The 12,548-nt window shown below is 44.6% G+C and overlaps 1 protein-coding gene across 1 annotated transcript in view; it reads right to left on the reverse strand.

The window, feature by feature from the left end:
* Window positions 1-12,548, reverse strand: part of TRABD (TraB domain containing) — a 54,102-nt gene that overhangs the window by 15,336 nt on the left and 26,218 nt on the right. The window contains exons 4-9 of the mRNA XM_089684591.1: window positions 6,786-6,952; window positions 6,436-6,576; window positions 3,676-3,786; window positions 909-1,048; window positions 627-799; window positions 276-387 (exon numbers count right to left, since the gene is read on the reverse strand). Coding sequence (XP_089540717.1) covers window positions 276-387; window positions 627-799; window positions 909-1,048; window positions 3,676-3,786; window positions 6,436-6,576; window positions 6,786-6,952 — 844 coding nt within the window. The remainder of the gene's footprint in view (window positions 1-275; window positions 388-626; window positions 800-908; window positions 1,049-3,675; window positions 3,787-6,435; window positions 6,577-6,785; window positions 6,953-12,548) is intronic.

Raw genomic sequence — 12,548 nt, forward strand, 5'->3', positions numbered from 1 at the left:
TATTTTGTGGCCAACACAAGGATTTATTGTGAATGGACAAGTGGAGAAGAATAGGAGGCTGAACAAGAGGATCCCTTCATTGTATGAGAGCTAGAGTCTGCAAGAAATGCCGTCCTGCAGTTTCTTGCATCAGCAAAGCTATGGTTTCTACAGTTAACTGCAGCGATCTGGTAGCAGGATGATCATAAAAGGTAACTTGTTTGACTTGAGTTGTGATGAAAGAATCAAAAATGCCACAAGAAAGTGCGCCTACACTTTAGAAGAGACATGTTTACCTCATGATTTCGTGAATATTTACGTTAGTACTCCAGTTCTTCTCTATACCAGGTACATGTCCCATCCCGACCACTCCAACGACAATGGTTGGCATGCTTTTTTGAGGCTCATCTGTGAAAGGGAAAAATAAAAAATTACATTTACATGTTACTCCACTTCCAGAATCCTTATGTCAAACAGAGGAAAGGTAATATAACTTTATCATTTACTCATACATTGCTATGGCATTTCTTTCTTTTATAAAAAAAGAAAAAACACAGAAGAAACCACTCAATAGTGCACATGGTACTGATAGAAAAAAAAAAAAAAAACTATATATATATACACATATATATAAAAAAAGGTCATACTCTCAGAGGCACGAGGTAGTTCTGTTTTTTTAGCTGCTTGCTTCAGCATGTAGGTTAGATAAATATCTCTCTCAGAGACTATAGTGCGATGGAGGTCAGGAAATTCGCCAATCATTTCTGCCATCATCTGTTCCAATAGATCCTTCTGCTTACATTTCTCCACATCATCTTCACTTAAGTAGAGAAAAAAAAACAAAACACAAATTTGTACAATTTCTTAGATTAGAAAATTGCAAAGGTCAGTCCTTTAACTGGCCAATCTTGCACACAAAGATACCTTACCTTATAGGATCAGACAAGGAGCACAAGCCCCAGGCAAGCTTCACCTTTTGCCAGAATGAAAGTGCAGCAATCGCTCTCTTGAATGTTACAGGAATAGGTCTATCTCCAAGGTGAAACTTGCAAAAAGGCACTTTGCTGGCCTGTAAGATGTCATTTTTTGTGACAATATGATATACGGTATATCATTGCAAAGTAAAAAAATTAAAAAACAAACAAAAAAAACACACAAATGTGTGGAAAGAAACGGAATCTTTAGAAATTCTCAGTAAACAGCTCATAAAATGTAAACCTAATAAATATTTTATATTGCCATATATTGAGCATATGGTTTCAAACATCAATGTGGATAGAGAACATATGCAGATATGTGCACTGACACAATTTTCTATAATCCAGTATTCCTCCCTTTCTAAACAAAAAGAAGACATAAAATTAGCAATCATGTTCACACATAGACGAACGGTGAAAGGAAACCAAACACAAACAAGCTTAATCCAAAAGCTAATGAGAAAGCAACAATAGAGTAACTCTACAATTCAAACAGTGGAACAGTGGTGCCTTGTATAGTGCTCTAGGGCCCAGTCCTCATTGTGGCGGTGAACCCACCAAGCAGAAAAAACATGTAGCTAGAATATGATGCTCTATCATTTGTGGGTAAACCCATGTGGCTGCAGCATGTTGTAAACCAGTGTAGCTTCACATTTTTCTGATAGCTCCATCAAGCTGCAGTGCTATGCAAACGGCCAGGGCAAAAAAAAAAAAAAACCACACACCACATACTTAATAGGTAACTCCGTGAAACTACTGTACCCTGTAAGTTAAACAGTGAAATTGTGCCACCTTGAAGGTAAACTGTAAAACGTAAGGGGATTTCTAAAGAGGGGAAAAAACAGTGGTAATGCCTCTTTATAATGCCTACTAATCTCCACATGGGGAAAAAATAGAATGGGAGACAAAAGAGAAAAAAAAAAACGAACACTGAAAAATGAGCATGCCACCAAAAGCAAGGGTCACAGGCTGTGGAGTCTGTCAATTCCAGTCATTGCAGTGCAGTCAGACAGTCATAAAACAGGCAATTTATCTTGAAATTTAAGGATGAACTCCAATCCATGTTCAAAATTCACTCTCCACTTGCTCCCCACCCCAATCCCTTTGCACAGCAAGGGACACCTGCTGGTTTAATCTAGGGGTAAGAAAAAGATTAAATTACTCAACCTTGTTCCTCACTCATCTTCCCTGCTGTGCAACCTGTCCAACAAAGCCACTCCAACATCCAATACTGGCCTCTCCAACATCATACAATGCAGGACCAACACAAGGTGGGATGGTGAGGGTGCAGGACAAACAGTTTGTTTTTTTAAGCTGATTGGAAATCAGCTTTAAAATGGATGTAAACACTCATTAACCTCCCTAGCGGTATGATTAGTTCAGATTTTTGGTGCTGAAAGCGGTACCATTATTTTGCATGGAAATATGTAGTTTTTTTATTGTAGGCCTGTAATTTTTAGGAATAACTCACTGAAATCTGTACGAACAAGAGTCTATTAAACATCCCGGGTATGATAAAATTTGAAACACAAAATCATAAATTATAATTTAATAAATAATCATAAAAAATAATAATATAATAATAATACATTTAATTCAATAATATAATCAAACCAAAAACACTGAAATTTGAAATAGAGAGCCAAGTTCACACATCACTGAGCAAAGTCGCAAAATCGTTTTCAGTGTCTGATGGCGAATTTCCCCACGAATCATTATCACTCAATTCTGCAAGTGGTTCTGATTTACCATCGCTGTTCTCTAGCTGGTCTAAAACCGCTTTTGACCTAAAAGGGACACTTTTTGAACGCCATGGACTTTTCTCAGTTTCCAGGCAGAAAGAACAGACAAAATGCAGGCAGGGCACAGGACAAAGCACTAGGGACAAAATGTATGTGAAATGGGTTGAAACAGCAATGTTTTACTATGTAAAATTTGTTTGGAAAAAAAATGACATTTTTTAAAATTTCCCGCCGTTGCCAGCGGCCGTACGTCCCGACGTCACAGGGACCAGAACACAGAAGCCAGATTTCGGCATCGGCCGGAGGAGATGGCCGGGGACGCTGCAGGGGACACATCGTGGGAGCGCAGGACAAGGTAAGCTCTGCAGGGACTCCCTATGCAGCGCCGTATGGTAAGCCCGAGTGTAGCTCGGGGTTACCGCTTTTGGTACTGACATTTTACCCCGAGCTACACTCAGGAATACCGCTAGGGAGGTTAAAATCCATCTCAGCCAGCAAGGCAGGAGTGCAAACTTCTGTACTATGCCACTGTGCTGCCCCTGGGCTTCAGAGACAAACACCAAGATTACCAGGATTATGAGGGGAAAGTTGAATGAACCTGCGCATGATCTTGTTGGGAATGAAAACGTCCAAACTCAGTTTCAGGTTGCCCGAGTGAATCTATGGAATTAAGTAGCACCACAAAATAAATAAATTGCACCTGATGTCTTCCTGTATACAGAGCGACAGGGATAATGGACTATTTTAGTGATCCGGTTTGTTAATCCTAACAATTTATGAACAAAAATTCCATTTACTGCCTTCCAATCAGGGAACAAAGTAAAGAAATACTGCTTATGGAGGGCAATGAAGAGGTATAGTGACGAATAGGTTTCTTACTTGTTTTTATTCATTTAGTCTATTGCCATCAAGAGAAGGGGACTATAGCCCTCCATCTGTTTACTGTTATATAGCTATAAAGTCACTAAATGTCTCACCTCTTTGAAGGCCTCTCTGAATTCACCACCTGGGGCCATTCCCAGCTGTTCTGTGATGTGCGCAGACACTTTCAAAAGGAGGATTTGCATGAGACCGGACATAACTCCATTCTGGCACAACAAGAAAGGAATAAATAAATCTATAATGAAACATACAATAATGCAAAGAGTATTCCAGTTTAAAAAAAAAAAACGTAAGCTTCAATCCTACAAGCAGCTGTGAATTTTTTTAATGAAATCTGAAAAAAGGTAGGGTTTTGCAATAACTGTAAAATCCTTTTCTTGGAGTGCACTGTGGGACACAGGAAGTCTAACCTTGAGTTTATACTGCTGCCTACAGAAGGACTGGACACTGACAAACAAAACAGCTGTGGCCCAGCCCAGGATAACTGCTCCCAGCATGCCTCAGATTTGTAGCATAGCAGTATAAAGTCATTATGATCACAAACACTGTATCCCTAAGAAGAATCTCAGAAAATAATTTTATGTCGAGTACCAAAACCTATTTTCTATTTCATCCATTCAGGAACACAGAAGTCTTTAACCTTTTGGACATCCAAAGCAGTCCAACTGAGGGGTGGGGAACATAGCAAACAAAAGTTAACCAAGCGCAAGAAAGAGCAAAAGAACAGGGGACTTCCTGCAGCTCAAATACCTGCTTGAAGGACCATACACCTAAAGCTAGAATTTGGGGGGGGGTGATGGGGATGTCAAAATATCAAGCCGGTATAAAATTTTAAAACTGTCAGTAGCATATATTACATGATATTCATACTCAGTCACTAGGGGATTAATTTTCTGCATTCTGCAAAAATACCTGGTTGAACCTGCTGTTCCCTGTCCCTCCATCCTTGTCTGTGTCCCCACTGCAGCCTGAGATACTTGATCGGCTCTCAGGTTTGGGGTGCGCACATGCTCGGCAGCCTATTTCAGCCAATGATTTTGACTGTTTCCAATCACACAGTTCTGTGTTTATATAAAAAAAAAAACAGAACTCTGTATGGGGAACAGCGATCTGGATGTTTTTTTCTCCCTGCTTTGCAGGGAGTGAAAACAGCCATATAGTAAAGAAAAAAGCAGCACATATTAAACATTGTTAGGCACACAATTAACCCCTGATTGCGCCTAGATGTTAACCTCTTCCCAGCCAGTGTCATTAGTGTGGTTACAGTCTGCAGTATTAGCACTGATCACTGTGTTAGTATCAATATTTATATCAGTGCCAATTAGTGTACCTCCCAACCATTGTCAGCTAGCGCCAGACTGCTGATCACCACCATAACCAGTATAGTGTCATGGCTGCGTAAACTCCAGCATATGAAGCTATAATTTTCGCACAAACCAATATCACTTCATGGTTTTTCTTTTTTTTTTTCTTTTACCAAAGACATACATTATGGCTTAAATTTATAAGAAACTTGATTTTTTTAATTTGTTGTATTTATAGCTTTTATAACAAAAAGAAAAAAAAAAATTTTTTCCCAAAACTTTTTGGTCTTTTTCCATTTATATAATTAACCACTTGCCCTCCTGAGGATTTATCCCCCTTCCTGACCTGGCCATTTTTTGCATTACGGCGCTGCGTTACTTTAACTGACAATTGCGTGGTCACGCAACGCTGTACCAAAATGAAATTTACATCTTTTTTCCCCACTGATTGAGCTTTATTTTGGTGGTACTTGATTACCTGTGCATTTATTAATTTTTTGTGCTATAAAAAAAAAAAAAAAAAAAGAAGAAAAATCAAAAAAAGTATTTAGGTCTTTGCTAAAAAAAAAAAAAAAAAAAAAAAAAAAAAAAAAAAAAAAAAAAAAGAAAAAAATCCCAATATGTGTAAATTAATTGGTTTACGAGAAAGCAATAGTGTTTACAAATGGTGATATAGATAATGGAATTTTTTAATTTTTTAAAATTTTTACTAGTAATGGCAGCGATCAGCGACTTATAGCGGGACTCTAGCGGGCAGTCTTACACTGGGTGGAACCGTCTTGGTGTCACTGACATCCCCAGTGACACCAATACAGTGATCACTGTTAATAAAAAGCACTGTGCACTGCACTGGGCAGGAAGGGGTTAACATGAGGGATGATCAAAGGCTTAACTGTGTGCTGGGTGTGTTTTACTATGGGGCCATGTGTTTGTGCTTCACTGTAAATCACACTGCTTTGCATGGCTGTGCTGTGCACAGCCATGCAAAGCAGTGCACTAGCTGACAGGGAGGAGAACTGGTTTTGTTATAAAACAGTTCTTCTCCCCGTTGGAGATGCTCGGCAATCACCAGGCGCCGGCGAGTAATTACCAGCCGGGACCGGGTGATTGACAGCCGCAAATGGCAGCGTGGGTAGGGCACACGCGCCCCCTGCCCAGCAATGCAAAAATCACACACACTTGCCACCCTGTAGCAGTATATCTGCTATAGGGTGGTCAGGGAGCAGTTAAAGAAACAAAATAAAAAGAGTGATAATCAAATACCACCAAAAGAAAACTCTTTCTGTGAAAAAAAAAAAAAAACATATATAAAACACTGCTGCATAACCATGCAATTGCCAATAAAAGTAGTGAAGTGCTGAATAGCAAACAAATGCACGGGGCATGAATGCGGCAAAACCTTCCAGAGGTCAAGTGGTTAAGCGAGAGCACATGGGGTTTCAGACATCGCTTAGAAACATTTTGAGATATACAGTACATGGCCTTGTATAGGGACTGAAGATCAAACTCAAATACTATAACAAAAGGCAGAGTAAGCAAAACAAAGGATACCTGTTTAATAGCTTGGTGAAGCTTCTCAAAATTAATTTCTTTGGCTTCTTTCAATAAGGTCTCTTCATCCATCTTCAGCATGGATACTCTATACTGGCATAGCTCAACCACAACAACATCAGGCTGTACTTCCTGAATGGTCTGAAAGAGAAAAGTAAGCCTTTGTCTAGTAACATCTAAAGTGTGAGGAAACCAACACATTTCACACAATCTCCTGTACAATTCAATCTTAACAATAACATGTGTATACTTCTGATTAATCAAATGTCTGTTTCTAAAATGTTAATTGCAATATGGTCCTGATAAATATACACAAGGGACAGCAATGTTAAAGCTGGCTTGATTAGTACCTTTACCACATCTTGTTTGCTGCTGTCACTAAAGTGAGCAGTGCCTACAATGTACACTTTACTTCCATCCTCTGTGCCAAGTTCTGTCACGGTTTCTGGAAGTGATGGACATTTCTGTCTTTTCTTCATTTTCATTTCCCAGAGAATCCTAAAAGCATCAGCATCCGCTAAGAAAGAAAGAAAAATACAAAATGGAGTAAAACAAATAGATTTGGTAGAAGAAGTAAAATGGCTGAAAAAGTGTATGTGTGTGTGTATTTATTTTTTATTTTAACCAGTTGCCGACCGCAGATAGCCAAATGACGGCTACACTGCGGCCGGCCAGTTCTGGAAAGGCATCATATGATGTCCTCCCAGGACGCGCTCTCCTGCGTGCCCCCGGCAATCTCCATAATCGTTGTGTCCTACGGACACAGCTGATCACGTGATGTGGTAAAAGGCCAATCACAGCAGCCTTTTACCACGTGATCACCGGGAAATGCAATTGCCGGTTCTCGGCTGCACTTTCCTCTCGCTGTCAGAGCATGAGGAAAGTACCAGTAGTTGTCAGAGCAGGGATCGGCACCGATCATCAGTGCCCTGATGATCGGTGCCCAGCAGTTCTGCCCACCTGTGCCCAGCAGTGCCGCCCACCAGCTCCGCCCACCTGTGCCCAGCAGTGCCACCCACCAGTGCCCAGCAGTGCAGCCCAGCAGTGCCGCCAGTCAGTGCCCAGCAATTGTGCCAGTCAGTGCTCAACAGTTGTGCCAGTCAGTGCCCAGCAGTGCCGCCAGTCAGTGCCGCCTATCAGTACCCATCATCAGTGCTGCCTATCAGTACCCATCAACAGTGCTACCTCATCAACACACATCAGTGAAGGAGAAAAATTACCTGTTTGCAAAATTTTATAATAGAAACAAAGAAACTTTTTTTTTTTTTCAAATTTTTTGCACTTTCTTTGTTTATAGCGCAAAAAGTAAAAAAACCCAGCAGGGAGTAAATACCACCAAAAGAAAGCTCTATTTATGAGAAAAAAAAAATGATAAAAATTTCATATGGGTACAGTGTTGCACAACCGCGCAATTGTCATTCAAAGTGCAACAGCGCTGAAAGCTGAAAATTGGCCTGGTAAAGAAGGGGGTATAAGTGCCAGGTAGGCAAATGGTTAACCTAGGGCCCAGGTTATGGAAACCGTAGTCACCTTGTGTAGTTGTCGGCTCTTTCCCATACACTCCCTCTGTTTGCTCTTTGCCAAGAAAAATTACAACTAACCGCTGAAATAGGCTCTTTTTTTATACAGTGAGTAAAATAAGTATTGAACACATCACCATTTTTCTCAGTAAATATATTTCTAAAAAGGTATTAAATACATTTCAGTTAGTGTGTTCACAATGTGAAAATTTCACGTCAATAATACTTCATACAAAATCCTTTGTTGGTAATGACAGCTTCAGGACGCCTCCTGTATGGAGAAACCAGTCACATGCATTGGTCAGGTGTGATTTTGGCCCATTCTTCCACACAGTCTTCAAATCTTGAAGGTTCTGTGGGCCTCTATGAACTGGAAGTTCTTTCCATAGATTTTCTATTGGATTCAGGTCAGGTGATTGGATGGACCATTCTAGCAGTTTTATTTCTTCTCTTTTGGACTAATTGAAAGTTTCCTTGGCTTTGTGTTTGGGATCATTGTCTTGCTGAAATGTCCACCCTCGTTTCATCTTTATCAATCTAATTATGCCTTCTCTACTTTCACAGGTAAATGCATCTCTCCTACCTCCACTCCTAACTCAAACGCATTGACTCCTGCTGTTTTCCCCCTGGGTAAATGCATCTCTCCTACCTCCACTCCTAACTCAATATCGCTTTCACTCCTGTTATATTCAGAACAAATGGTGTATTTATATTTGTGTGTATGTTGAGCAGTCCTCACCTCCAGTTGCACCCAGTTTACGACTGTAGCCTGGTTCCTATGAGACATCCCCCACTATTCATGTGAGCCTTATCAGCTTCTAATTGGGGTGGAGTTGAATGCTCATTTGAGCATCTCCCTATAAATTTAGATCAGCTCATGGGGGGAGATCTCTGATGGGGGTGCGGCTTCGAAAGAGTGCGAAGCAGTTAAACACAGCAGTTGAACTTGAGCAGCAGAAAGACACAACAACAGCAAGAAACTCTACTGCATGCTGGACAGACTGCAAGCAAACACCCTGGGAAACATCTCTTACATGCCTGAGTCCCACTCTGTGTACCTTTATATAATACACTCCTCTTCATACTACTATCCTCTGTTCCCAAATCTCATTTCTTTACCCCTCTGCTCCACCCCAAAACTTGCACATCTCCCCCTCATTGCTATCATCTCCCTACTACTGCTCTCATCACCCCCCAAAATGCCTCTTCTACTCCTCCTCATTTTCCTCTCCTCCATTCCCAAAATCCATTCACTATATCCCTCTGCTCCTCCTAAACATTTGTATATTGTGTCCTCACTGCTTCCTTCGCCCCTCTATGGCACCCACCACCTCCTCCTATTATTCCACTCTCCCACTGACCCGAACACCTCCACTAGGAGTTTCTCACGCTCCTGCACATCCCGCTCCCATGCCACCTTTCTCATTCTTCTCCTCCTCCTAGCCGCGGGAGACATCTCCCCGAATCCTGGCCCTCCACCACCTCCCTCACCCGCACAACACCCTCCCGCCTCCATGTCCTACCGCAACCCCCGCAACCTAGTATCTGTCCCCCTGCTCCCTAAAATCTCCCCCCCGTTTTCATGTGCACTCCTGAACGCCCGATCGGTGTGCAACAAGCTTACCGCCATCCACGACCTCTTTGTTTCCAGCTCCCTCAACCTCCTGGCGATCACGGAAACCTGGATCCAGCCCACTGACTCTACCTCCCCTGCTGCACTCTCCTATGGAGGTCTCACCTGGACCCACTCACCCAGACCTAACGGTCGTAAAGGTGGTGGGGTTGGTCTGCTCCTGTCACCGCAGAGCACCTTCCGAGTCCTCCCAAACCCCCCCTCCCTATCCTTCTCCTCCTTCGAGGCCCACTGCGTCCGATTATTCTCCTCAACCCCCCAGAAGATTGCTGTGATATACCGGCCTCCTGGATCCATACCCCGCTTCCTGGATGACTTCTCCTCCTGGCTACCCTTCTTCCTCTCCTCTGAGCTACCCACCATCATTCTTGGGGATTTCAACATCCCTGTCAACCTTGATAACCCAGACACAGCCCGTCTCCTCCACTTAACCTCCTCCTTTGCACTTGCACAGTGCATACAATCCACCACCCACTCCGACGGTAATATCCTTGATCTTGTCTTCTCCAACCGCTGCGCTCCCCACAACCTCACTAACACCCCCTTCCCTCTCTCTGACCACAACCTGATCACCTTCTCTATCTCCTCGTCCTCCAACGCCTACCCCTCCAAATGTCACACTACTACCAGCCGTAACCTCCGCAACCTTAACCCTGCCCCCCTCCACTCTGCAGCTGATCAACTCCACGACCGCATCCTCCCCCTGTCCTGCCCCGACTTGGCTATGACTGCCTACAATAACGCGCTGTCAGCAGCCCTTGACTCACTAGCGCCTTTAACCACACGCAACATCAGACTCCGACCGCTCCAGCCCTGGCAGACTGATCACACCAAAACCCTCAAACGACGCAGTCGTGCCCTGGAGCGACTATGGCGCAAAACAAAATCCCAATAAGCTTTCACCTGCTACAAATCTGCCTTCCGCACCTACACCTCCTCCCTCCACGCAGCCAAACAAGCCTACTTCCTGACCCTCATCAAGGCCCTCTCCTCCAATCCTCGCCGACTCTTCTCCACCTTCAACTCTCTACTCTCTCCACCCCCACCTCCACCCAGCACCTCACTCACCACCCTTGAGATTGCCAATCACTTCAAAAACAAGATTGACACAATTCGCAAGGACATTGCCGCAACTCACACCCCCTCTCAACCCGTCCCCTCTCACACAGCTACCTCCTCATCCCCCCTCCCCCTCGACATTACCCGCAGGGACTTCGTCACTGCTCAAACTCCCTCCAACCCCGTTCCCCCTCACTCAGCTACCCCCTCATCACCCCTCTCCCACGGCCCCACCACTGCTCTGACCTCCACTCCCACCCCACCCTACATTCCTCATACTGAAGCTCCCCCAACACTCCACACCTTTGACCTTACTACCATCGAGGAAGTCTCCAAGATCCTCTCTGATGCCCGCCTCACCACCTGCCCCCTCGACCCTATCCCCTCACAATTCCTACAACCTCCCTCCCCCTCCATCCTACGCTCCCTCACCCACATCTTTAATCTCTCCCTCTCCTCCGGCACTTTCCCCTCCCCACTGAAGCATGCACACATCACCCCCATACTTAAAAAGCCCTCCCTGGACCCCAATGACCCGAACAACCTCAGACCCATCTCCCTGCTCCCACTTACATCTAAACTCCGAGCGCCTCGTCTACACCCGCCTATGCTCTCACCTCAACAACAACAACCTCCTCGATCCCCTACAGTCTGGCTTCCGCCCCCTACACTCCACCGAAACCGCCTTACTCAAACTCTCCAACGACCTAACCGCCAAAGCTAATGGCCACTATTCAGTGCTCCTACTCCTTGACCTCTCTGCGGCCTTCGACACAGTTGACCACCCCCTCCTCCTCAAAATACTACACTCCCTCGGCCTCAGAGATTCTGCTCTCTCCTGGCTCTCATCCTACCTGTCACAACGCTCTTTCAGCGTTAGCTATAATGCTACCACCTCCCCCTCACTCCCCCTCTCTGTTGGGGTCCCTCAAGGCTCTGTCCTTGGGCCCCTTCTCTTCTCCATCTACACCTCCTCCCTTGGCCAACTCATACACTCTCACGGCTTCAACTACCAGCTCTATGCCGACGACACACAAATCTATCTCTCAACCCCCCACCTCTCCCCCTCGGTCTCTGCCCAAATCACACACCTACTGAGCGACATATCAGATTGGATGTCGCTCCACTTCCTTAAACTGAATCTCTCCAAAACCGAGCTCCTTGTCTTCCCCCCAGCCCGAACACTACCCCCCATTGACTTCTACATCACATCCAACAACGCCAATATCAAACCCGCTCTGCAGGCCAGAGTACTTGGTGTCATTCTGGACTCCAACCTATCCTTCCAGCCCCAAGTCCAATCTTTAACAAACTCGTGCAGACTCCACCTCCGCAACATCGCCAAAATCCGCACGTTCCTAACCCCAGAAACCACTAAGCAGCTCATCCACTCCCTCATCATATCACGACTCGACTACTGCAACTCCCTCCTCACTGGCCTGCCTCGCCGCTGGCTATCCCCGCTTCAGTCGATCCTGAATACGGCTGCCAGACTCATTCACCTTTCCAACCGCTCCATTTCCGCCACCCCCCTCTGCCAATCCCTCCACTGGCTTCCGATTGCGCAACGGATCAAATTTAAAATCCTAACACTGACGTACAAAGCTGTCCACCATACTGCCCCGGACTACATCACTGACCTAATATCCAAGTACCACCCAGCACGCACACTCCGCTCCTCACAAGACCTCCTCTCTAGTTCCCTGGTCTTCTCCTCCCATGCCCGCCTCCAGGACTTCTCCAGGGTGTCACCCATCCTCTGGAACTCCCTTCCCCAACCCATCAGATTATCACCTACTCTCCTCTCCTTTAGGCGCACCCTGAAAACCCATCTCTTCAGGGAAGCCTACCTCACCCCCTGCTAACTTGCTGACCTCCTCCACTCTTCCTACCACTCCATC

The sequence above is a fragment of the Staurois parvus genome, unplaced genomic scaffold, assembly GCF_062004578.1.
Source record: "Staurois parvus isolate SC_StPar_1 unplaced genomic scaffold, SC_StPar_1.0 ptg000019l, whole genome shotgun sequence".
In the NCBI taxonomy this organism is placed as follows: Eukaryota; Metazoa; Chordata; class Amphibia; order Anura; family Ranidae; genus Staurois; species Staurois parvus.